Source organism: Caenorhabditis remanei, chromosome IV, assembly GCF_010183535.1.
Source record: "Caenorhabditis remanei strain PX506 chromosome IV, whole genome shotgun sequence".
NCBI lineage: Eukaryota > Metazoa > Nematoda > Chromadorea > Rhabditida > Rhabditidae > Caenorhabditis > Caenorhabditis remanei.
Window position 1 is genome coordinate 16,634,471 of NC_071331.1, and position 26,128 is coordinate 16,660,598.

The 26,128-nt window shown below is 38.6% G+C and overlaps 7 protein-coding genes across 7 annotated transcripts; 3 read left to right on the forward strand and 4 right to left on the reverse strand.

Annotated features, from left to right (window-relative positions):
- Positions 1 to 336: 336 nt before the first annotated feature.
- On the reverse strand, positions 337 to 3,188 carry GCK72_014647 (uncharacterized protein; the record flags this gene model as incomplete). The annotated part of the gene is made up of 5 exons (XM_053730387.1): positions 337 to 543; positions 595 to 688; positions 731 to 1,245; positions 1,294 to 1,446; positions 3,132 to 3,188. 5 exons carry the CDS (start codon positions 3,186 to 3,188, stop codon positions 337 to 339), a joined length of 1,026 nt encoding a protein of 341 aa, XP_053585159.1.
- A 511-nt stretch (positions 3,189 to 3,699) lies between these two features.
- GCK72_014648 (uncharacterized protein) lies at positions 3,700 to 5,480 on the reverse strand (the record flags this gene model as incomplete). Its single annotated transcript, XM_053730388.1, has 5 exons — positions 3,700 to 3,894; positions 4,212 to 4,694; positions 4,748 to 4,869; positions 4,919 to 5,401; positions 5,447 to 5,480. The coding sequence occupies 5 exons, from the start codon at positions 5,478 to 5,480 to the stop codon at positions 3,700 to 3,702; spliced, it is 1,317 nt and encodes a 438-aa protein (XP_053585160.1).
- Positions 5,481 to 10,691: 5,211 nt separating this feature from the next.
- Positions 10,692 to 13,680, reverse strand: GCK72_014649 (uncharacterized protein; the record flags this gene model as incomplete). Its single annotated transcript, XM_003108341.2, has 9 exons — positions 10,692 to 10,831; positions 10,881 to 11,158; positions 11,206 to 11,293; positions 11,340 to 11,423; positions 11,475 to 12,225; positions 12,495 to 12,609; positions 12,653 to 12,762; positions 12,965 to 13,161; positions 13,596 to 13,680. The coding sequence occupies 9 exons, from the start codon at positions 13,678 to 13,680 to the stop codon at positions 10,692 to 10,694; spliced, it is 1,848 nt and encodes a 615-aa protein (XP_003108389.2).
- A 1,350-nt stretch (positions 13,681 to 15,030) lies between these two features.
- On the forward strand, positions 15,031 to 16,102 carry GCK72_014650 (uncharacterized protein; the record flags this gene model as incomplete). The annotated part of the gene is made up of 4 exons (XM_003108348.2): positions 15,031 to 15,074; positions 15,646 to 15,770; positions 15,837 to 15,925; positions 15,971 to 16,102. 4 exons carry the CDS (start codon positions 15,031 to 15,033, stop codon positions 16,100 to 16,102), a joined length of 390 nt encoding a protein of 129 aa, XP_003108396.2.
- A 99-nt stretch (positions 16,103 to 16,201) lies between these two features.
- GCK72_014651 (uncharacterized protein) lies at positions 16,202 to 17,005 on the forward strand (the record flags this gene model as incomplete). Its single annotated transcript, XM_053730389.1, has 4 exons — positions 16,202 to 16,375; positions 16,445 to 16,537; positions 16,584 to 16,772; positions 16,817 to 17,005. 4 exons carry the CDS (start codon positions 16,202 to 16,204, stop codon positions 17,003 to 17,005), a joined length of 645 nt encoding a protein of 214 aa, XP_053585161.1.
- Positions 17,006 to 21,632: 4,627 nt separating this feature from the next.
- GCK72_014652 (uncharacterized protein) lies at positions 21,633 to 22,181 on the reverse strand (the record flags this gene model as incomplete). The annotated part of the gene is made up of 2 exons (XM_003108173.2): positions 21,633 to 22,052; positions 22,101 to 22,181. The coding sequence occupies 2 exons, from the start codon at positions 22,179 to 22,181 to the stop codon at positions 21,633 to 21,635; spliced, it is 501 nt and encodes a 166-aa protein (XP_003108221.1).
- A 286-nt stretch (positions 22,182 to 22,467) lies between these two features.
- On the forward strand, positions 22,468 to 25,837 carry GCK72_014653 (uncharacterized protein; the record flags this gene model as incomplete). The annotated part of the gene is made up of 8 exons (XM_003108247.2): positions 22,468 to 22,806; positions 22,854 to 23,489; positions 23,533 to 23,820; positions 23,865 to 24,303; positions 24,350 to 24,684; positions 24,734 to 25,028; positions 25,075 to 25,567; positions 25,615 to 25,837. The coding sequence occupies 8 exons, from the start codon at positions 22,468 to 22,470 to the stop codon at positions 25,835 to 25,837; spliced, it is 3,048 nt and encodes a 1,015-aa protein (XP_003108295.2).
- Between the last annotated feature and the right edge of the window lie 291 nt (positions 25,838 to 26,128).

Sequence of the window (26,128 nt, forward strand, 5' to 3'; positions counted from 1 at the left end):
ACTCTGCTCAAACCAATATATTTGTAAACAACATCTGCAGGCAGTTGTCTGAGAGGACTACACGACGTGCAGACTAGGAAATACTCTCACGACCCCGTCATTTCGGAGTGTCGTTGCCAAGCGAGGGCCAGCTAATAGCTCTCGGGGCTCGATAATGCATTGGAAGAAATTATTATCGAAATAAAAATGTCGGAACTTTTTTGTTGCGACAATACTTCGTTTTGATAAACTTTTTGTTATATAAGTTCATCAACGATGTTGTTTATTAAAAAGGAAGATCAAAACATCGGAAAAGGGATAATTTATTATTCAAAATTAAAAGTATTATGACAAATTTTAGTGATTTTTCTTGCCAGCAGCGATTTTCCGAACCCATTCTTTTGGAAGAAATGCACCTTCTGTGATTTCTTTAGCTTCCTCCTTTGAGATCATTGCAACACCTTGTTTTTTGAACGCTATTTCGGATTCTGTGATTCCCTTTTTCGTCAATCCGGCACTGCAGTCTGGTATGACAGCGGCCAGAAAGTTTTGCTTGACAGCATCCTGAAAATGTTGTACTATTTTTTTGTTTTCAAAAACAAGTATTTTACTCACCAGGCAAGTGAATCGTACACAAATATCATAGGCAAGACCTGCAATGACAACAGCATCGATATTTTCTCGACGAAGCACGTCTTCTAGTTCAGTCCTGAAAATGGGAAATTGGGAGCTAAAGAAAGAAGTGACTAACTTCGAGAGTCCATTGTTGTCGTTGAATGCGCTATATGAGTCAAGATATGGATCAACTCCTTTCATTATGTATTCAGCTTTTGGAACAATGAAGACTTCTGGATGAATATCTGATCCCCAACTTTTTTGGATGCAATGGTCGGGGTATAGAACTTGTTCTGTCTTAATAGGTTTCATGAATTGAACCGAATCAAAAAAGTTGAGCGTTCGATTCTCATCTTTCTTATCCATTTCTCTATCCGAATTGTGTGCTTGACTGAGAAATGAGATGTGGTTATGTGGATGCCAGTCCTTGGTGTACACAACAAGATCCCATGAATTGAGTTGAAGAAGTTCGTTGAGTGGTGGGATGGCCTTGTTTGGATCCTGTCCAGCATCTCCGTCTCCAATTTTGAGGGATCCGTCGACAAAATCATTCTGGAAATCGACGACTAGAAGAGCGACTCGGAGGGAACGAAGACGAGAAAGAACTTCTTGATCGAATTGAACCGATGTGGTTAGATCCCATTGTCGTCCCTGAAAGCAGTTATAAGGCTTGTATTTTCTTCAAACTGTTAAGCTTACTCTAAGCCACGAGTTCATAACTTTCTCTGATTCTTCCACGGAGTTACCAGTGAGTTGACTGAGTTGCTCGGAGATTGACTGTGACTGGTTGCTCAAAACTGTATTATTGTTGTTTGAGACCGAAGTTTCCGTTGAGTTGTCTGAGTGCACCATCTAAAAAGATACTGTTTACGCGTGAACTACTTGTCAAATGGCTGATGTTTGTTGAGAGGAAGTGTGACAAACTCAATGAGAATTCTATTTCAAAACGTGGTAAAAAGTGGAGAAACGAAGGACAATGTTCCTTAATTCCAGGCAAAGTAGTGTGAAGTGCGACTCGCTCCCCTGCAATTCTTCTGCGATAAGTTGCAAAAAGACACAAATGGGCAACTTTTTGAAGCGAGACCTAATCCTATTAAGATAGCGTTCGAAAAGTATTGAATTCGTGTTTGAGCGATAGCAATGAACATTTTATGTTGCGAATTTGGAAATGAAACACCACTCAGTTGGTTTTTGTCAGACAGCATTTAATCTAATGAACTTTTGGTCCGAGTTCAAGATTCGTTTTAAGATCAAAATATCGAATCTGAAGGCGCCTTTAAGCTTCTCCGATTACCAAGAAAAAGAAGAAAAAGAGAAATGAACTTCCGTGTAGGTGCCTATTTCAGGGAATTGACTTTTTTAATCAGCAATTTTGCCGCTATCAATCAAAATTTTAGATTATCAAAAAGGTTAACGAGCCACGAGTACGCCCATGGACTCTATATCACCACTAGAATAACATTGCGAATACTGATTGATGGCTGGCGTTATAACGGCAAGCTTTCTTATCAAATGAAACGTTGCTGATTTACGATCAGAGCAGTCAGGGTCAGAAGAAAAGATGAAATGGTGGACACAAATGTAAAAGAGATTTAGGAGATTGCCCTTTGTGTGAGTTGGATGTGAGTGTTGGATCGAATGATCTCATAGCAGACGTTTTCAATAGTTTATACAGCTTTCAACAACTGAAACGTTCGCTCTTTTTTCATTTTGACTCTCAAATCCAAACAATTCATACTCCCACTGGAGCCTATGCGAACATAGATTCAAACCATCAAAACGTGAAAAAATTGATAATGAATCTTGAATAAGTTGAATGATTTCTACGTAGTTAGTATTCTATGTAATACTTCCAGGTGCAGCTGGTGTCCAAACGAAGGAATAACAAAATCAGAAGTTAATCCAAGACCCCGACGAAATTTGTTTTCGCGTTGTTTCCTCAGAAACGAGACGTCAAAATGTCTCGAATTACATGCACCTGATGAGAGTTTAGAGAGTCCTGAGAAAAGAGAAAACGTGTTTATGCGCATTTTTTGGGTGACAAAACAAAAATAGCAGAGAGCAAACGAGGAATGGAGAGCTAGCTGAAGAAGTGGGAAAAATAACAGAGGAGAAAAGAAAAGAGAAAAAGGAAGACGTGATTTCAGATGACCTTCAGAATCAAATTAAAGTGTTTCGTTTCGATGAGGTCTACAGTTAAACTAACATTCAAAAACCATCAGAATTTAATTGGGGATTAACAGAAACTAGAAATCACATTTATTTACAAGAAGGCATTCTAGAAAAGATAGTTATTCGTAGACTTCTTATTTCTCAACTATAGTTTTTGGAAACCACTGTACTAAAAAAGTGCAAGCGCAGGAATGAGTAACTTCAACTTGAATTCAACGTTTGAACAGAAAGAGAACGAAGAATCGAGGGTGAGCCATTTTGTCATTCGAATGGTCAAGTTTCCCACCCATTAGGCTAGAGACAATACGATAGGAAGAGACGGTTTTAACTAAATTTATGACCGTAGTCAGTCACGTGCAACTCACCCAAATGAATCCTATGAAAGCCATTGCACGACCGAGAAGACGTTGGGAGAGAGGCATATTCAAGACAACTCGAATGGCGAAGTCTCTGATTCCCTGTCTGCTCGATCGAGCACAAAATGGGCGGGTGAGCCCTTAAACTCGAAGAGCAGAAGGTTATGTTTGCCAAAACTTTTTTGGGTAACACAATTAGGTGCTGAACAGTGTATGCTAAAGTGATTTAAGGAAAAAGTGAGAAGTTTCACCGGGAGGTGAAGAGACTGAGATACTCAAGATACTAGTGTAACAACGAAGAATCAAAGACTTTTTTGATGATTCCGAGATTTTATTAGCATATTGAGAAAATAACAACTTGATGTTCAAAATGGTTAAGCGGGGCAGTCGGACACCGGAGGGGGAAAATATAATGGACAATTGTGAGACATAGCCTCGTAGGCAACCCGGAAGATTGTGGCACTTTGGGCACACATTAGGATATAATGAAGCAATAATACTGTAAAGGTGCAGATAAATAAATAAAAAGAAAGCTATAAACGACGAAGAAGAAGGAAGACTAGGTATTTTAAAACGGTTAAAATCGGTGTGACCGATAACGATGATTGAAAAGAGTCACGCGGGCGATCGTTGGGATTCTCCGAGCTGAACCAGCCGTTTCTGAATCAGGATTTGTTGGGCGGTGCGTTTGGAAGAAGTCTTTGGCATCGGTGAAAAGTTCTTGCTGAGCGAGTGTCCGACCAGTAGAGATGACAAGCCAACGACCCGAGTACTGCAAATATTTCATTTTATTTTTTCCAAGAGCTTTTCGCAGGTCTTTGTCAACAATTGTATTTAGTACAAAAAGTGTTAATTCAACGAACTAATTGTTTTAGAGACATGTTTCTTTCTGCAGTGAACTTTTATTTTTGTAGGAAAAATATAATGGGGCTATTCAGGTCCGGAGATAACGATTTTCCCTCGATTTATTTACCGGAAAAAACGACGAAAAGCAAAAAAAAAACATTTTTTTCCGGAGGTGAATAACCCCATTACCTGACATGAACGGGAGTCACTAATTAAGCTATTCAAACATTTGAGAAAAATTACCAGTGGAACTTCTTTTTTCGGTGTTTCAAATGGAGTAATTTTCCAATTCTTCATCTCCTTTTCCTTCGTTTTTTGGATAACAGATTCTTTGGAAGATTTTCTTTTTGGTTTCACTGATTGCTCTTTCATGAATGGTTCTTTCATCTTGTCTGGATTTGATGGGGCTTCAGCAACAACCTTATTGAAAGAGTTGATCTGTTTCGTTGGTTCAACATTGAATGTATCCTTATTAGTTTTCAACAAGTTCCGAGAAGCAGTTCTCACGATTGGGGTACTTTTGACATTTCTCATGTGACTCTCTAGAAGTGGGCCAGACGAATACGTATATCTACTCAGAGCGCTTCCACTTTCTATAATTCCAGCATACTGATGATAATCCATCGAATCATCACCAACTTCGAGTGCTGCATTTATTTTTGATGGTGTTGCTGTTGGAAGATCGCCCAAGCCCTCGAAAACAGTTTCCATTGGGACATCGAGTACCTAGAAACAAAGAATTTATTTATCAACTCAAAAATCAAACAATTTCAACTTACGTCAGAATTCGGGGATCCGAGAAAAGTGAACCCATCGGGTTTGGAAGGTAGTAAGCATCTTTTTGAAGCACTACCGGTAACTTTCTTATTGTAGTATGTTCCAGATCGACCAATGTGAATCCCTGAAAAATTCATTGTAAAATTTTGATTTCGATGAAAATGTTTATTTACCTGTAACATTCTCATTGTTTGACAATTTCAGCGGCGTTTTACTGAATGTCACTTTGAACGGAGACGGGCTCGAAATTCGAATAGATTTTCGTAGAGATTCAGGAGTTTTCATTGTATTTGTAGGAGATGAAAACATTTTCCGCACCTTCTTATTCGATGGAGGAGAAAAAACATTGAAATTTGGAGGTAAATCTTCTTGTTTCGTATTTTGTCGAGCAGTCCGTTTCCGATTAGGAGGTGTCCGAACTCTAGCCCATTTCGTTGGTGGAGAACATTCTAATGGTCCCGATTGAAAACTAGTTGAAGCATCAGAAGCAGTCGCAGCAGTTATATCCATCAACTGGGTTTCATTCAAATCCGTGGAATAAAATGAATCATTTGTGAGCCCAAGACCACTGTCTAACGATAGACGCGGTTGAGGATTCGATGATGTTGTTGGATTCATATTATTATTATATAGCGTATTGTATTGCGTGTAATAGTCTGAAAAAAGCGAAATTAATTGTTTTCGAATACTAGAAAACTTACCATCATAAAATGCATTGTTGTTCGCGGGAAACATCCTAAATAATGCCCGATGCGCGGCGCAAATCCTAAAAAGCGTGTGCTAAGGAGCACAGGTTGTTGTGTAGCCCGATGCCGTTTTCTGGAAAATATCAGTGTAAAATATAATTTATGAAGCCAGCGATGAGGTGAGTAAATCAATCACGGAAACGAGAAATGAGACAACTGACTGACAGAGGCAGAGAAATGGACAATAGGAGCTCGAAATGAAAAGGTTGGGATAATTGACACTGTGATGCGTGCTTGATTGCGTAACGCTACGGGGTGGATCAAGCGGTTGAATCGGACAATTTGGAACAGAGGATTGCAGATGTTGTTGCGAAATGAAAAAGATCGACACTCTACCGACAAACCGGTGAATTGGGGTGATTATTACAAGATTTAAAGAAATTATTACGATAATGAAAGAAGCGGAACTGAAATTAGAAAACAGGTTCCCAGGCGGCATACGGTAAGCGGCACGAGACCTATCCAATAATGAGAATGTTCCTTTGGAGTACTGTAGCGAAATAAGCAGATTCTTGGTTTTATCACACAGAAACATTTCGAAGAAGTAAAGAGCGCAAAACAATAAGCCGAAAAACTATGATATGAAAAGGATTCAAAAACAGCGGGAGGTGCCTTGAACACCCTGGTACGGGAAAAGGCGCGGGATAAGGGATAAGAGAAAATGCTTTTTGTGTTAGCCGCAAAGGTCAAAAATAACTTTTGCAGAATTCTAAAATAGTTTCAAGGTTTCTTCTTTGGTAATTGACAGATGGAGGAAAAGTTAATGACTCTGATATGTAGGTGGTACAGACCATGTGTTAAACATGGGAGATTTCGGAAATCTGAAGCAGATGGTAGATTATTATGGCCTAGGTGGCAGCTGATCCCCCCATAGAACAGAAGGAGATGGTAGCCTAATTTGCCGACGACGTGCTTCGTTGGCCACCTGTCTAGTGTTTCGCCGCAAGATACTCGTTATTCCGCTCGACGAGATTCTGCTCCGAAAGACAGAAGCTCGTAAAGAACAACGGGTCGCGGGACATATAAAAAGACTGGAAAGGACCGCCCGAGACGAACAACCAAGAGAGAAGACGGCAGATCGACACCTACGATTTACTGTCGATTCTGATGTGAATCGGAGATAATGATTCAAGATTAGCAATTTCTAACATCTAGCAAAAGAAACTGTCAGCTAGGTACCAAAGATGGTATTGAAACGATTAAAATGTGAAAAGTGGTATTTGCATAACAAAGTAAACGTTTTATTTAATGAATCAAGTTGATTATGATATGCATAATAAATAAGAAAAGAGCCCGTATTCCGTGAGAAACTATGATATAACAATGGAAAGTAGAAGTGGTTGCTGACCGTCGGCTGCGAATCATTAGGTATCGAATTTCAATAAGACCGCCCCGCTTCGAGTATATTAGAAGACAGAAAGGGGTAACGGCAGAACAAAAAAACTGGGATGACCGGGGGCAACCTATAGAAATAGTGCAGAATAGAAAAGAGGGATAGAGGACAACAGACGTTTGGGTTAGACACAGGAAGATGAGGATACAACGGGAAAGAAACTGAGCAGTAAAGAGGAGCGGACTGTGACCGGACAGAACCTCGAGGGATTCTATAGAGGGGGGATACCATCGGCTAATTACTACTGTTACGTGACACACGCACATCGTTGATGGACAACCCCGGTCAGTCAGTCAGTCAGTCTCTACTACTACTACTGCTGCCACCTAATTACAGTTTCATGAACAAATTATACGTTTTATACGTTTTCACGGACGAAGACCTTCAAGTTGATTTTTCCACTAATTACGGAGGTGAAGACGTTTTCTTTGTTTAGGCTTAGGATCTCTCAGTGAACTTTACTGTAAGTATTACGCTAATTAGTAGGTGTTTGTCAATTGCTAATCTATTTGTTTCAAGTGGCTTTCTAATTAGTCTCTGACTTTTTGGATTAGTCTCTTCCGAAAACTTTGTATGTTCATTTACCTTGGGATTACTGTACGAAAGTGGACATGAACGGTTTATGTGAAGTTTCATATTCAGGTTTGAAAATACGGAACATAATCTGGAATTGACGTCATGGTTAATCAAGAAATGGGAAAAGTTCACAGATAGTTTAAAGTTTTTTCAACACTGTAAAATGTATTCTTTCCCTATGTTAACACAAACATTTGGGGCAATAGAAGGTGTTAGATAATGATCGTTTGCACTAGAACAACACAATATTGTATGTATCTTATCGTTTGTGCACATGGCCATGTCCTTCTAGAGCACTAATTCAGGTCCCATAAACAAATAGAAAGGGCCCGCGACCCATAGAGACATAAGATGAATGTGTCGACCAACATTTACCCTAACCCATTGAATACACACATACTAATAACCAAGTCAGAGCAGTCACCCCAAAATCTGATGGATTACCAAAGAAGGCATCTATGGAAGGAGGGGGAGAAGCATGGCTTGTTTGGAATATGGTTATTAATGAGATTCTGGCACGATATGCTCAATAAAACACTCATTTGAGAAGAAGTAGATCGGGAGGATGAAAAGGAAGATATTGACGATGTTATCTGATGCCTCGAATACTGTATAAATATAACTTTTGTTCTCATTCTCTTTTATCTCTCTACGTCTCTCACTCTCTCGAGAGCGGCATGCACTTTGACGTTTGATTGCGTAGAGAATAGTGTTGATGAGCTACAAAAGTGCACTAGATCTACATGTACTTTCATTTCAAAAAGTATGAAAAATGATCGATGAGGATTACGAAAGAGAGAATATTCCTATCTACACCATGGTGCGAAGGGGTTGTAAACGGAGGACACAGCTGCTTGACCTTGCATTCGACCCGACCATCAATGGCGTTATGAGCCTGTATTAGGAAATAGAAAAGAAGGGGTTTTTTTCGGTGTTCAAGGACCTCTTGCCTCCCTTAGTGTGCTCTCTTTTATGCAATCTTTTGTTGGCTCGAATAATGCATGAAAGGTCGTTGATGATGACTGAGTGGTTTGGAGAAAAGGACTACTGTGCAAATGAGAGAAAGTCTTGTAAACTTTAAAAGAAGATAAATAGTTGTTTAGTCAGAATTGCGAATGTGACAGTCAATGCAAATGAGAATGAATGAAGCTCGAGACGAAGAAGAAGCTGATGAGATGAAATCATGCGTTTCCCGCTGGTTTTGAATAAATTGAAATGAGAAGTCTACTGAATTAAACAAGAGGAGATGAATAAGAAACGAGGAAAAGAGGAAAACGTCAGTCGGGAGAAGAGGCAAACAGTTGACTGTAATCCGAGTCACGAAAGATCGTAAAAGTTACGCAACTTGTTAGCCAACATTTGTTTATAGATCAGAGGAAAATCCCGCCAAAGAGATTATTTATGATACGGTCCAATGTTTGGAGAACTTTATGGAAATTGATTGGTTGGCAAGATCTACCGCAGAAATGAAGAAGGTACAAGTTCAGGGTTACGGTAGGAGTACGGTAATCTCAAGTTGAGACTCTCGATCTTGAGAATGGTGAACTCAAAGTAGAGTTTGACACTGAGAAATAATAACTAAAGCTCTTTTTGACAGAATAAACTGGATTTTTGTAATAAAAAGATTCCTTGAAGATTCTGATAATCCTATTGATTATGGGTTCAGATATGTTCCGATCAGGCTAGGAAAAACAGACAAAGGAATGATTATTCCTTGGAATATACAATGAAATTGAAAGCTGATGAGTTGAAGTACTTTCAGAAAGTTTTCTTCTCAAGCCTCAATTTCTTCAAAACATCGGAAAAAACAATGGAAGTCGAGGACTTTCCAATGACCATTCGATACACAAGGACAACATCTCACAGGGGGTTTTCTTCATCGAAACGCGCGAATCTGGCGTCCATCAAACTCTTCTTTCTCTTTTTTTCCCTCGTTTTTTTGCCTCTTTTCGTCTGGCATACGAAGAAAAACCATTAGTTTTTTCGCGCGCCCCGCACGCGTACAACCAGAAGAACCTTCAACAAGAGGAAAGGATCACCGGCTGTTACCGAAATGTTCTTTGTTTGAGAAAAAGAAGAAAAAAGAAGGGAAAAATGAAAGAGAAAATGAATGAAATTGAACAATTTGAGATGGAGTTCAACTCGATTCGGTACCAATTGAAATCATCAAAAAATTCATTATTCTGTAATAGTGTTGAATGAGACAACGAGACGGTCAATCAACTGCCTGGCACTGCGGGAAGGGGCGAGCAAGTAGAAGAAGAGAAATGACTGATAACAGAAAATAATAGACACAAATATTCAGGTGACCTGTTGCAAAGGTCGTTATGGCAGAGACGAGAGTTTCCCAATATCATATGGGCTAGTTATCTATTAAAAACAGGTAAGGAGTGCATAGGAATCACTCTAAAGAGAATGAATATGGGTAAACACATTGGATAAATTTAGAAACTGATTGGACGATATGTCATTTAAAAGTGCATTGAATTCCTATTGTGAACCAACATCCAATATGAGAAAATTCATGGTTTAAGAGGATTAGAACTGTCTTGTTCCTAAATTGGAGATGAAATCAAAATACGAAAAGTTTCCATCTAGATAATTTCAGGAATGTTTGTCACAGGATTATAAACATACAATAAGGAGTACTGTAGTTTTGAAATGTGGGAATTTTGTGAAAGTTTCCCAGAGTCACGGAGCTGATGATTTATTCTTATAGAGCGTGGATATCAAATTTAGGTCTTCAATTTCGTAATTGGTACATTTTTGTGTGAACTCTGTAAAAAGTTATACTTGCTAGTAGAATTAATGAAAAATATGAAAACTACAAGAACAACCACCTATTTCGTCTGGTACTGTAGTCCTAATTGGGTTACTGATCTTCTTCTAAATCTCCTCAAATCATTTTCAGTCAGTTCCTACTAAAATCTTATCAGAAATTTTCTAATCATTCAAAAGAAAACTACGTTCCGAAAGAAGAAAACGAAAGTGAAATGAGAAATGACGAATTGAATGCGGGAGTCTTGTCGGTGGCACTTTTTGGAAGGTGGGAGAAAAAAGAAATGTACTTTTAAAATGACTATTTGGACAAAGAAAAAGATGATATCATTCGGAACGAGCGGATGAATTCAAATATCGGTTTATGAAAAAGAATTGGAAATGACAAAAAAACAGAGTTCATTGAAAAATAACCCGCAAAAAATACAAAAGAAGAATTGAAAATTCCTAATGTTATCGTTTGTATTGTTCTCTGATATATTGATAAAGATTGGAAACAAGTGATAATGTGACAAGTACCAAAAGAATACAAATAACAAGAATATAGAGATGTTTCTCGTTGTCGCATCCTTCAGTTGATGATGATAGTTGATCTGAAAAAGTTAATGTTACCGTACATTATCATCAGATAACAAGATTCACCTTTCCGAATATTTGTATCTCCATCATCTAATTCAACACTGACACTGTCAAATAATCTCATTTCCGTCATTCCTTCTTCTAGAATTTCACGTCTTCTCCGAAGTTTCGAGCAGATATTCGGTGCTTTTATCATTGGAGTGAACTCGATTGTACACGAGAAATAGACATCATCGGGCCCAGGAAATTTGAATGCTTTGATCATCAGATAATAGAACATTATGTTTTCAGAATCCTTGGCACGATGAAGAGGAGAAGCGAACTCACGACGGATTACACATCTGAGAGTTCACAAGTCATCTGTGATCAAGGAAGTAAAGAAACATACCCGTTCTCATCAATCATTTGCACTTTAGTATCTCCTTTCCCATCTGTCGCAAAACAAGAATGAACAAACATATCGTATTGATCAGAATCTGAAAAAGGAGACTAATAGATTTCAGATGCAGTAAGGCTTCTTACCATTCAAATAACTTTTAGCTCTTACGACCAACGAGATATTGTCTCCAATTTTGATAGGAGTGGTCACTGGAGGAGCGAATGGACCTGAAAAATTGTAAAATTGAAGTTCTGAAATTCATTGTTGAGAAATGTCACCTTCTCCTCTCTGAATTTCCAATGTGACCTCTGGCTCAATTTGTTGTTCTTGAGTAGTCTTGAGTACGGAAGTAATTGCTTGTCGGCCTGCATCATCTGCTTGTTTGTTATGTTTTATTTCTGGTTTTGTATCCGGTTTTGGCTCAGAACTAGTCGATGTTTCATGAATTTCCTTGCTGTTCGAATTGTCTGATGAAAATGGAGCATCCGCAGTTGGTGGTTGCTCTCTATAGGTTTTCGGTGTTGTCACATCCACAACGTTGTTCGAGAGAGTTGGTGGAGTTGCATATGAATTTGGATCATTCCATTGAGATGCATCGACTTTCGTAGAAGGGAATATTCCAGGAGCAAATGGAACCCCAACTCCTTGTTTGAAATGAACATTTGGAATGATTGGGAACGGCAACGGGGGAGTTGTTGTTGTTGGAAAAGTGAACATAATTGGAGGAATAGTTGACGTAGACGTGGTGAAAACACGTGCAACAACTGGAGGAGATCTTTGAGGTATTTGGGGAAGATTTGGGAATAATGGTGGAGGAATAGAAGGTATTCCAATTGTGGAGATTGGACGAGTCACATATCCTTCTGATGTATCTTTTGCAGTTGCGATTGCAGATAAATCAGGAGAAATTGGAGACATTGGATATGTAGAGACTGGTTTCATTGATGGTTCATATGGCTTCGCACCAGGAATCGGCCAGTTACCAAGATGAGAATCTCGGGAGAAAGCAGCTACTTGGCGAACTTCAGACTGAAATTAAAAGTGATGCAGAGATAAAAGAAATAAAAGAGAAACACTTAAATTAGTCCGATCCAGAAGTACTGTAACCTAGAAAAACGATTCGATCTTTCGCGATATATTCACGTGCAAACATATAATTAAGCATTCAATTTCAACGTTTTTCGAATAATTACATGTTTCTTTTTTGTCAACTTAGGTATTTTGAATGTGAATATTCCAATAAAAAAAGAAATATTATTCAAATATTCAAAAACAAGTTCCTGGAACGATTCAATTACCGGTTTAATTGGCATGAGACTTGAATGCATTTTTGTGCTGACACTGCTTGCAACTGGACGAATCGGTTGTTGTTGATAAGAGTCTATTGTTCCAATTCCATCATCTTTTGCAACCCTAAATTCAAATCCTTTCTCAATTTCTATTCTCCATCCCTTACGTCTTCAATGGGTCAGTTAATCTGCAGACAAATGAGAATTGTTTATCCGACGAGGTCTGCGTGTCTTTGTCCATCTGCACATAAACTCTATTTTCCATCTGATCGATCATCTGAAGTCGTCGGGCAAATTATATAAGAAGAAGTTAAAGAAATTGAATGAAAAAGTGAAATCAACTCCTATTATGTCACTGTCCTACTTTCTCTCTCTTTTTCTTAATAATTTGGATGCCAACTCATCTTCCGTAGAATAATTGACAGGTGGTATAAAGTCTTTGTTCAAGAGTCTTGAGGTCACACACACACAACACTTACATTTCTTGTTGTTCTCTGCAATTTCGTTCCGCATTGTTGAGCTGGAATCGAGAAAAGTACAGTATCCCGATCGATATTATTGTAGTAGAGACAATCATTCGAAGCAGCGTAATTCAATGAATAGATCTTCCCAGTAAATGGTTTGTCGAAGTCAATTGAAGCTGTTATTCCATCACTACTGCACATTGCAGATACGGCTGAAATCTTCATTGAATACATTTCCAGTTAGACGAGGATGACATCATTGAGACATTAAGAAGTTCCGTATTTTTGAATAAATCTTCAGTAGAGAATGAGGAACTATAGTACCGTATAGTAAGATATACAATTTGGCCTTTTTCGGTTGAAAATGTCCAAATTTGAGAGGGTGTTACGGTACCACTGATAAATGAAGTTCTATCTTTGTTCTGTATGGTTTATTTATAATTTACTTTGTGAGACAATCAGTAATACCGTAACCCCTTCTCAAAGTTGGCCATTTTCAACTGAAGTCGAACTCTCTAGAATTCGGAATTCTTTGAGTTTAATTTTAGGAAGAAGGAATAATTTAAAAAACAACAGGAAAGGCATCATTAAAGATTGATTTAAAAATAAGTGTTCAAAGAAATATGAACTTTGACAAGTCACATACCTCGAATTTCAGCATACTGTGGTGTAACATATTGGTTCTGACAGAACTTCAAAGATAAAAGAAATAGAAGAAAACTTCGTTTCATTTCGATTTTCGTCTGTTTGGGTGTCTGGCTTCGTTGTAATGGGGATACCTTACTCTTAACCTCTTTCTCTCTATTTCTTTCTCTATTTCTACACCTAGGGTTAATTATATTCGGAGCGAGAGGGAGGGGCGGGAAAACGAAACGAACGAAGCAATGAATTGAGTACCTGTGTAGTACACAAACTGAAAAGAAGTCGTCACTACTTGTGGATAGAAAATAGACGAAGGTCATGTCGCTAATTGACTCGGAAATGGACCAATGCTGTCAACTTTCAGAAAACGATATATATTGGGAAATGGTGTGGAACAACGGAAAAAAATACTTTTAAAAAAGATCTGAATTTAAATGGAAGTTTATGGAAGTGTGTTTAACGACACAGAAATAATCGTAATTTGTTTAGAAAGAAGACATGGATAGGTATAAGTATGAACTCTCAACATAGAGACATTAATATTATGAATATGTTTTCTCGTGTTTTATCAATATTTGAATCTTCATAAGAAACAGACCCATAGCAAGCGAGCCCGACTTCTTCGGAAAATGATTTCCTATTTCTCAGATTTTGTTAGCTTGAAAGTTGTTCTATCGTTTGATACATCTTCATCTTCTAAGTCACATCATCCAAAAGTTGTGTGAAGTTGAAAGATTCAGAGTTGTTGCCAGTAGTTCTGAATAGGGAGCATTTCTTATGTATTCGGACGTTATGTATTACTGTATGTGGTACTGTAGTTCGTGAAGTCTTTCCGAATAGTTGATGAGAACTAAGCATTCTTCACAACTTTTCTGACAGTTTTTGATCTCTTGTTCTCGACGTGCATCCAGAAATTCCCATGTTCACATCCAAAGAATGTCCAAATGTACTATTCAAACATTGGGATACTGTAGATTATGATAGACTACCTTAATTTAATATGTTTCAGCTAACCATAAATTTCTTGATGGTCATGATTGGAAGACGCATTAAGTTATAAAATAGGCTTTTAAAAAAACTTTTAAAAATTAGGACTTTTTTGTTCTTTGATCAAAATATTCCCTTCAATTTGGCCTCCGATATGCTCATCTTTCGAAAATTGTTACCTCTCACGGCATCTTACAGCGGAAAGAAACTTCACGTCAACTCTTTTTCTCTAATTCTCAGAACGAGAGAATTAATTATTAGAATCAAAAAATGTTGCATTGAGAAATCAAATTTTTGTCCAGTTTATGCGGGTGTGAGAAGATTTGTTAATTTTTTGTTATAAAAGTACGACGAGGAAAGTATTTTCTATCAGCCTATATGTTTTTCGTATTCTGAAAACTATTCTGAAGAATAAAAATGGTTTCACGAAACAACTAAAATTCCATTAAACAATGGGATTTAGGGAGATTATAAGACAGCATTATTCGTACGGATTGTATGTTTTTCTTTTCTATTGTTCTAGTGTATTTCCTATTGTAGCTTTTTTTAATTTTCTATTCAAGTTGTATTTTCTCTCTTCATTTTTACATGCAGAGAGGTTTTGGGTCTCGCCACGACAATGGACCACCCAGTCAGAAAACTGCGGACCGCCCAGTCAGAAAAGGTTACATTGGAATTTTGTAACGCTTCACTAGGTGTCCACGTGGCTTATTCGAAAAGTCCTATCATTTCTTGGTTTTTTATTAAAGAAAGTCCTATTCTCTTCAAAAAATTCGGATATTTTCTTACTTTTGTCTGAAAATTTGCTTCATTATATCCTCTAAAGCTCTCCTAGCTACTAAACTTTTTCATTTCGAAAAAATAAATTTAAACCGATCCTTAATGAAGTTTTTGATTGGTTGTTTATTAGGAAAATCGGATTATTTTTCAGAATTTCAACCATTTTCTTTTTTGTTCGAAAATTCTCACTTTTGTAGCTTTGAAACTACGCCATTTTGAAATATAGATTCACTCTCTTTCTTTCATAATATTCTTTCTCTTTATTCCAATTGATTAATTTTTTTCAGAACTTCCCATATAAAACCGCGCTGCCATGTCACACAACTCTCAAAATCCTCACTCCACGGGAAGAGCAGAAGCTGGAAGAATGGAAAACCTGAGCATGAATCGAGCGAGCTCTCCGCAGTCAAGAGTAAGTGTATCAATTTTATCTTTGTTCCAAAGAATTCCACAAAAACATTATGACTTCTTATTCCAGCCAAGAAAAAGAAACTCGGGTTTCAAGATGCCAGACGAACTGACCCCACGATAACTAACCAACTTCCTGGACAAGGTCCCCACGTACGAGTGAGTTTCAATATCTTTTCGCGCATCTTTTTCAATTAATTTCAGGCTCTCAAAACGAGTTACAAATGCGCTGAAACCAAAAAAGACACAACAACTCCCAACAACATCTGGGAATTTCCTGCGATTTTAGAGGTGGAATGGACGATGATGATGACATGTACCCTTCGTAAGCACTAATTCGTGGATATCAAGGACTTGTATTTTGCTTTTAGACCATTCAACAGAGAAAGCCAAAGGACATCAGAATTCGTTTGACACGACTTCCATGATGACTCAATGATGGCTCCGGAAGTCCGGAGGATGTCCACCGACACCTCTGTGGCATCCGGACCTGCACACACTTCTGGAGGCGGGGACCAATACAAAAAAGATGCAGAGGAGGATGGAGAGAGAAATGAAGGACAGCCAACAGGAGAAGGAGATCTAATTGCCAGCTCTAAAGATGAGAAGGTGAGTATGCAAATAAATAAGAAACAAGTGACTTCGAAATTACTACACTACCGATAAAATTTATTTCAGGAACAATCGGCAGTTCTCAATTGTTTTTGGAAAACTGAAAAATCGGGAGACGCCAAATCCAGCTTGTGTGATACGTCAGATGATCAGAATGGGGTTGGTTCACAATAAATAAACAATCACTGGAAACGTTGATTTCAAGTTCTGTAATTTTCACCCGAACGACATCAGCGATATTCGCTGCTATCCCATGAGACTGAAATTCCATGCTGATGTTGTCACTTTCACTGTCCAGAAAGAAGAAAGAGCAACAGAAGTGCAGGAATTCATCACGTCAAGACATTACCCGGAATGGACGCTGCAGAGAAATCACGCCATCAATTTGCAAGATGTACGATATATAAACACTAACACAATAATTTTTAACATGTTTAGGAATTTAACTTCATCTTCCTGACATCATCGATGACTGCCAACCAGGCTCAAATCAGTGGGCTCCTCTATAACTGCTACAAGTTCGCAATTTCACGGGAAATTACTTACTATACAGCAGTTTTTAAGGCTTTACAAATCTACGTATCAACGAAAAACAGTCTACTACTGATGAGATCGAGTTGTTGTTGAAGACGAAGGAGAACGAGTGAACATGTATCTACGAGATTTCATAAGAGACGAGAAGCCGATCGTCAAAGAGGCTAAGAAGGTATCCAAGTTATCGAGATAGTCTTCTTGAAGAATGCATTTACAGTTGATGTCTCGAAAAAACCTCTTCATGCCATCGACCCGAACTTCTCATCAACAACTTCCGTCCGCCGTCTCGCACTGTGATCCATGCATTCCATCTTGTTCGAATACTTTCTTCTCACTCGTTATCAAAGTTCAATTTTATATCTGTTCAATTTTTAAATCAAAAATTTCGTTATTTCATTAATTGTAGTTGCTGTTTTTAAGTTTTTAAATAAATAAATAAATATTTCTTCGAATGTGATTCCAGAAACTTCGGATAGCCTGAAACTTATTAATTTATTTCGTTAAGCGCAAACAAAAATATTAGGTTGTCCCATAAGTTTTCGAACATTATTGAAATCGAATTTATTCAAAGCCAGAGTTTCACAAAAATCAAACATAGTGACCACCTTTATTCACGACTGTTTGCCATTTAGTAGGTATAGATTCAATACCTTTCCGCCAAAACTCAGGCTGCTTCGAGTCAAAATACTTCTTCAACCATTTCTCGACCTCTGACTTTGTTTTAAAGTCCTGGCCTTCGAGGGACCGATGCATGTCGCTGAACATATGGTAATCCGAAGGGGCAAGATCAGGGTTGTACGGAGGGTGGGGAAGGACTGTCCCAGTGGAATGTAGCCAGGAGAGACTTGGTCGTCTTTGCGATGTGTGGTCTTGCGTTGTCATGGAGGTAGTGAACTCTGTGACCGTGTAGAGGGGAGGTTTTCAGTTTGGACTTCATCTTTTGTAATTGAGAAGAATAGTAGTCGGCGGTGATAGTTTTTCCCTCTGGAAGCAGTTCCCAATAAAGCACTCCATGGACAGACCACCAGACGGAGAGCAATATTTTCTTAGGGTGTAACTCCTGTTTGCCGACATCCTCTGGCTATTTATCAGCATCAACCCACTGGTCTCTCCTGTGGTGGTTTTCGTATAAGACCCACTTCTCGTCCGACGTAACCAAATGATCCAGCCAGTTGAAACTAGGACGGAGGGTTAGAAGTTGCAGTGACATGTCCACTCGGCGCTCAAGGTCAAAGTTAGACAATTTGTGTGGTATCTATCTTCCCATTTTTTCTAACTTGCCAAGAGCTCTCAGTCCTCTTTCTACCGCAGAGTGAGTAGAGCCCATTACTGTTGCCAGTTTACGAATGGATTGAAATGGGTCACTTTCCACTACCTCCCGTAACTTGTCAATGTCGAACTCCACTAGTCTTCCAGAACGTGCTTCTTCGGCCAAAGAAAAATCATTATTTTTGAAACGATGGACCCAACGGCTAATTGTCTGCCGTTGAGGGACATTATCCTTATAAACTTCAACCATACGTTCCTCAATCTCAGTGATTTTGGAATTAGATAGAAACAAAAATAGAATCACATCACGAATATGAAGTCGGTCGAGGACAAAGATTGGAGCAGCGTTCATTGAGAGGAGGCAGCCAGAAGAAATGAATGTTATTGTTAATACACTCGACGTCTTATATAATGGAATACATGCACTGTTTGGTTTGATTCTTGCTCTCTGTCCTATAGCAGAGTACCAAAACTATGTTCGAAAACTTTTGGGACAACCTAATAAAAATTGACAGTACTCATGAAATCAGAAAGTGCCCATTTTCGAAAAAAAGGTCTCGGGGGACCATGTCTATTCGATTCCCCGTGTTGAGTGAGGTACACATACATGTACAAATATATGGCTCACCTTTCATTTTAGAGACTTATTTTCAATTTTTCAGGTTTTAAGCCATTTCCACGTACCCCTATACGTTCGGGTTTTCAACTGAAAACGCAAAAACACAGATCATGGCGGAATATTGTTGAAACATGCCAAAACACGGTTATTGAAAACCAATATCATGTTTTGATAACTCTATCATCGCAAATAAAACAAATCCGGTCATTAATTTTTTACGATTTTGGAAATGGCTTTAAAACTTGAAAAATTGGAAATAAGTCTCTAAAATGAAAGGTGAGCCATATACTTGTACATGTCGGTGTACTTCACTCAACACGGGGAATCGAATAGACATGGTCCCCCGAGACCTTTTTTTCGAAAATGGGCACTTTCTGATTTCATGAGTACTGTCAATTTTTATTAGGTTGTCCCAAAAGTTTTCGAACATAGTTTTGGTACTCTGCTATAGGACAGAGAGCAAGAATCAAACCAAACAGTGCATGTATTCCATTATATAAGACGTCGAGTGTATTAACAATAACATTCATTTCTTCTGGCTGCCTCCTCTCAATGAACGCTGCTCCAATCTTTGTCCTCGACCGACTTCATATTCGTGATGTGATTCTATTTTTGTTTCTATCTAATTCCAAAATCACTGAGATTGAAGAACGTATGGTTGAAGTTTATAAGGATAATGTCCCTCAACGGCAGACAATTAGCCGTTGGGTCCATCGTTTCAAAAATAATGATTTTTCTTTGGCCGAAGAAGCACGTTCTGGAAGACTAGTGGAGTTCGACATTGACAAGTTACGGGAGGTAGTGGAAAGTGACCCATTTCAATCCATTCGTAAACTGGCAACAGTAATGGGCTCTACTCACTCTGCGGTAGAAAGAGGACTGAGAGCTCTTGGCAAGTTAGAAAAAATGGGAAGATAGATACCACACAAATTGTCTAACTTTGACCTTGAGCGCCGAGTGGACATGTCACTGCAACTTCTAACCCTCCGTCCTAGTTTCAACTGGCTGGATCATTTGGTTACGTCGGACGAGAAGTGGGTCTTATACGAAAACCACCACAGGAGAGACCAGTGGGTTGATGCTGATAAATAGCCAGAGGATGTCGGCAAACAGGAGTTACACCCTAAGAAAATATTGCTCTCCGTCTGGTGGTCTGTCCATGGAGTGCTTTATTGGGAACTGCTTCCAGAGGGAAAAACTATCACCGCCGACTACTATTCTTCTCAATTACAAAAGATGAAGTCCAAACTGAAAACCTCCCCTCTACACGGTCACAGAGTTCACTACCTCCATGACAACGCAAGACCACACATCGCAAAGACGACCAAGTCTCTCCTGGCTACATTCCACTGGGACAGTCCTTCCCCACCCTCCGTACAACCCTGATCTTGCCCCTTCGGATTACCATATGTTCAGCGACATGCATCGGTCCCTCGAAGGCCAGGACTTTAAAACAAAGTCAGAGGTCGAGAAATGGTTGAAGAAGTATTTTGACTCGAAGCAGCCTGAGTTTTGGCGGAAAGGTATTGAATCTATACCTACTAAATGGCAAACAGTCGTGAATAAAGGTGGTCACTATGTTTGATTTTTGTGAAACTCTGGCTTTGAATAAATTCGATTTCAATAATGTTCGAAAACTTATGGGACAACCTAATACGTTTTGATTTGTATCTTTCCAGGTTCCAGTTTTGGTAAATTAGTCCAATTAGCTTTTATGTAGCCTACATCTTCACCTTTTTATAACACTTTGAATTTCAAGAAATCCTTCAAAATGAACAAAGTTACAGTGTCTCAAAGTGACCCGACCAAAAAATTTTGAAAAAAATGAAAAATGTTTGCCATTCGCTGAAAACGAGTTTGTTGCACCTAAAACATATAGTGTTGTTCTAGTCTCGGTAAGACCTATCTCTGGTGAAAACATCGTTGAGAAACTCGGGGGACACTCAGGGTCATTCCCTTGTAAGTTTTGTTTTTTCAGTTGAAATTGCCCAACTTTGAGAGTGTGTCATAGTAAAACTAAATGTCTCACAAAAACGTTTTTATGGGATCAAACAAACCGAGAGTAGAACTCAATTTTTTGTAGTTGACAACTTTTTTGTTCAAGCACTCCCTAGCAGTTACAAAGTAATTTCTCCCTCAAGTTGTCCCATTTCAGGGCAAAATAAAGTAATTTTTGAACTGTCCACTTAAACTACATATAACTCTCTAGGAAGTGTCCGTACAGTTGTCAACATTAAAAATGGAGTTCTACTCTTGGTCTGTTTGATTCCATAAAAAGTTGTTTTGTAAGACAGTTAGTTTTACACTCTCACACTCTCAAAGTTGGGCATTTTAAACTGAAAAGGTCTTAATACACTTTTTAGTCTACACTTTTACACTTTTCTTAATACACTTTTTACTTAATACACTTTTTAGCGGTACTGTATATGAATTTTGGCATCCTTTTCAAATCAAATTAATTGTCAGATTCAAAGAATGTTAACTAGAGAGTTCATTTAAATTTTAATAGTCCCGCTTCTTTTATCTTTTTCTGTTCAGGCAACCCTTCTAGTCAGGTCAACAACTACCCATAAAATACTTGTCAACCGGGCCGAGCCGGGCCGACGGCTTTTCTTGAATAACTTTTTTCAGAGAAAATCGGACCAAGTTGGTTGATAGCTCAAAAGATCTCCCAAGAAAATCACCCGAGCTACAACTCAAATGAAAAGCGAATCACTTTTCATAGAAATGCATGACCAGTGTAACTGTTTCTTTGGCTCTTGAAATTCCCTTTTTTAAACAGTATTCAACATACGCTGAAAACATTTTTTATTCATATCAAAGTACTGAGGTCTATTGAGCTGGTGGAGCAACACTTGGATCCTGAGCTGGTGGTGGAGCTGGAGCTTCAACTGGAGTAACTGGAGCTGGAGCACCTCCAGATGATCCCTTGCTGACTTCATAAGCCTCGATTCCGAGTTGTCCAATAGAAGCAAGAACATGGATAAGAACGAAAAGTGAGAAGAAGGCGTGGCCAGAGACGCAGAGGAATACAAAAACTCCAGCTACGGCTGGGACGAGCACAAGAGCGGCCGATTTGCCACGAACTTCATTGTCAGTTGAACTGAGCACCTTGTTGATCTCTTCACGTCCATCAATATTAAGGGCAATATTGTGCGCCGAAATGGCAGCAGATCCTCCAAGGAAGATGAAGTAGAGAAGTTTAGCAAGGAAGTTACTATCACCAAGGGATCCGAAGAGCACCATGAGGAGCTGAAAAGTTTATTGTAGGAAACAGTGTTGAGCCAGTCAGTAACATACCTCAAACGAAGAGCAAGTGATGACAGCAGCACGAGCCGCAAACACGTACTTACTGTACTCGTACGGTGGGATTTGATCCATTGCAGGTAGTCGAGTGAGTAGAACCGGAGATCGAGCAAAGACTGATTGGGTTTCGCACTTTCGAACATGCTTTATGCGAAATAAACTAGGCTAGGGGGTCAGATCTTTCAATCGATAAGAGAATTAGATTATTTCACGCTTTTAAAATAGGAAACAACTCTTCGAAAGATGATATCAACATCACTATTATTGTCAGTTCAAAAACGTGAAAACTGTGGAATTTCGTTCTCTTTTCTTCTCATCACAATTCATTACGAGTTCAATTTTTCGTTGATAGTCGTCAGTAATGTTCGGGTGCTGCAAGAAGAAGAAAACGAACAAGTCGCTGGATGAACTCAAGAAAGATATCGTTATCGATGATCATGAGATTCCACTCGACGCCCTTCTCAAAAGATATTCATCGTCTGAAACTGCTGGAATATCGGAAGCTGAAGCAGCGACACGACTCAAAACGGACGGTCCGAATGCTCTGACTCCTCCGAAACAAACGTCCAAATGGGTTAAACTAGCTGGTTCGATATTCGGAGGTTTCAATTTTCTTCTGTGGTGTGCTGCTGTTGCGTCGGCTGTTGGTTATGGTATGGATCTGTCGATGAGTGTAGATGAAGAAGTTCCAAAAGATAATGTTAATTTTTGAAATGTATTCAATGATATTTTCATTCATTCTTCCAGATGTATATGGCAATCATCCTAGCCAGTGTGGTCACTGTAACTGGTTTCTTTGACTTTTATCAAGATCGGAAAAGTGGAAATTTGATGGACTCCTTTGCTAATATGATTCCTCCGAAAACTCTTGTGGTCAGGGATGGAACAACAAAAGAAATTGAAGTGAAAGATTTAGTTGTTGGAGATTTAGTTCGTTTTAGAGGTGGAGATCGTGTTCCAGCTGATCTACGTGTCACTTTGGCAAGAGGATTAAAAGTGGACAACTCGAGTTTAACAGGAGAATCTGAACCACAGACGAGAAATACAAATTTCACGAGCAAAAATCCATTGGAAACAAAGAATTTGTGTTTGTTCAGTACGAGTGTTCTGGAAGGATCTGGTGAAGGGATAATCATAAGAACTGGTGATCGAACTGTTGTTGGAAGAATTGCTGCATTGACAACTCAAGTGGATTCTGGACCAACTCCTCTCGCAAAAGAGATCAATCACTTCATCAAAATCATTTCCGTCGTTGCGTTTACTGTCGGTGTTGCTTTCTTTGTTCTTGCCGTCGTTTATGAGTATCCACTTCTCAAGGCAATCGTTTTCTTCATGGGAATTGTTGTGGCAAATGTTCCAGAAGGAATCGTTCCGACTGTTACTGTAAGTTAACTATTTTATCCACTCATGATCTTCCTATTTTCAGGTCAGTCTCACTCTGACTGCAGTCAAAATGCGGAAGAAATTTTGCTTGGTAAAAAAGCTACAAGCTGTCGAAACACTCGGATCCACATCTACAATTTGTTCTGATAAAACTGGAACACTCACTCAGAATCGAATGACAGTAACACATTTATGGTTTGATGGACACATCAAAGATGCGGAACTTCTTCCACCAAATGAACATTTTCATGGAGAAAAACGTTATTTGGAAATCGATTCATACCAGAAGTTGTTAAGATGTGCCACTTTATGCAGTCGTTCTCATTTCAGAGTCAGTTTCAGGCATCTTTTACCATCTCATTTTTGAATATTCAGGTGCCCGAATACGATGTTCCATTGGCTAAACGAACGGTAAATGGAGATGCTTCGGAAGTTGCAATTATGAGATATTGTGAAATGATTCGTGGCGACGGACAAGTTGATGAATTCAGAAAAACGATGCCAAAAATTGGAGAGATTCCTTTCAACTCAACCAACAAGTACCAATTATCGATCCATCCAATGTCAGCTAAACAAAATATTCTTGTGATGAAAGGAGCTCCAGAGAAGATTCTGAAGTTGTGTTCCTCGTATTATCACGAAGGACAAACGAAAAATGTGTCGAAGAAGTTTGAAAAAGATTTCCAAAAAGCATACGAAACACTTGGATCTTATGGTGAAAGAGTTCTTGGATTCTGTGATCTTGAAATGAGTACAACCAAATATCCACATGGATATCAGTTCAATATGGAGGATCCTAATTTTCCCATCAAAAGTAGATTTACTCTGTGAGAGTGTAGATCAATTATTTTCTCATTCAGATCTTCGTTTCCTTGGTTTAATTGCGATGATTGATCCACCTCGTCCCGGAGTTCCAGAAGCTGTTCGTGTTTGTCAAAATGCTGGAATTCGAGTAGTTATGGTCACTGGAGATCATCCAATCACTGCCAGAGCAATCGCCACTCAAGTACATATTATTGAGGAGAATGAACAAGTCACTGAAATCGTCGCAACTGATCCGAAATGTGATCCAGCTAGTGATGAGATTTATGGAAAAGGAAGATTGAAAGCAACAGGTGCCGTGGTGATTCATGGAGAGCAACTGAGTACAATGTCACAGAAAACATTAAAAACTGTGGTCACTAATTACCATCAGGTATGTAGATAATATCAACATTAGAGCCTCTCAACAATTAAATTTTCAGATTGTATTCGCTCGTACCTCTCCTGCTCAAAAACTTCAAATCGTGGAAGCATTCCAATCTGTTGGAAATGTAGTTGGTGTTACTGGAGACGGAGTGAATGATGCTCCGGCTCTTCGTAAAGCTGATATTGGAATTGCTATGGGAATTGCTGGAACAGATGTTTCAAAACAAGCGGCCGATATGATTCTACTCAATGATAATTTTGCTTCCATCGTGACTGGAGTTGAAGAAGGACGTCTCATTTTTGATAATCTCAAGAAATCAATTGCCTACACTCTGACTAGTAACATTCCAGGTATGCTTCTTGTCATCCATGTCTATTTCTACTTTTAACTTTCCAGAAATTACTCCATTCATGTCATATGTTCTATTTGGTCTTCCCCTTCCAATGTCAATTATTGCTATCCTTATGATTGATCTTGGAACTGATCTTTGGCCAGCCATTTCCTTCGCCTATGAAGTACCTGAAAGTGATATTATGCAGAGAGCTCCAAGAAACCCGATATACGATAAACTAGTGAATAAACGACTTGTCATGTTCTCATACATGCAAATCGGAGCAATTCAAGCATGTGCTGGATTCACGACTTACTTTGTTTTAATGATGTCGAATGGCTGGTTTCCACAGGATTTGATCAATTTGAGTGAGCAATGGGATAACAAATATATTGATGATTTGGAAGATAGTTATGGACAACAATGGAGCTATGAAAGTAGAAAAGCATTGGAATCGTGTTGTTATGGAACATTCTTCTTCACAATTGTTGTCACTCAATGGGCGGATTTATTTGCTTCGAAAACGAGAAAGAATTCATTGGTCATGCAAGGATTAGAGTATGTAATTCAACATTTGTCCCTTTCAAAATCCTTCTCTTTTTCAGAAATCAAGTTCTCAATACTTCTGTAATTTTCACTTGTTTCCTGGCTACTTTCGTCCTCAACACACCGTTTGTCAATGAGGTTTTGGGAGTTCAGGGATTCCGTCTGGAGATCGGATTCCTCGCATTGCCGTTTGCTTTTGCCATTGGATTGTACGATGAATTCAGAAGATTTTTCATTCGAAACTATCCGGGCGGATACATTTATAAAGAGACTTTCTATTGATCTCTGTTTGATATTTGAATGAATTAGAATAAAGAATTATTGAGTACTCTTGCTTGTATACTGAAGAAGTTTTAAGAAAACGAAATTGGTCATAACGCATCCATCCTCAATTTCACCTTGAATAAGTCTCGAAGAGAAACAATTTTGGTTTTTTTTTGTTTACCCCTAAAGAATCAAGAAAATCAGAGTAGTCTCTAGAACTGCAGTTCCCTCTGAAAACGATTTACCATGTTGGTTTTACAGAATTTGAAGGCGATAAATGTGGGTAGAGCCACAGTGAGTAAAACATAT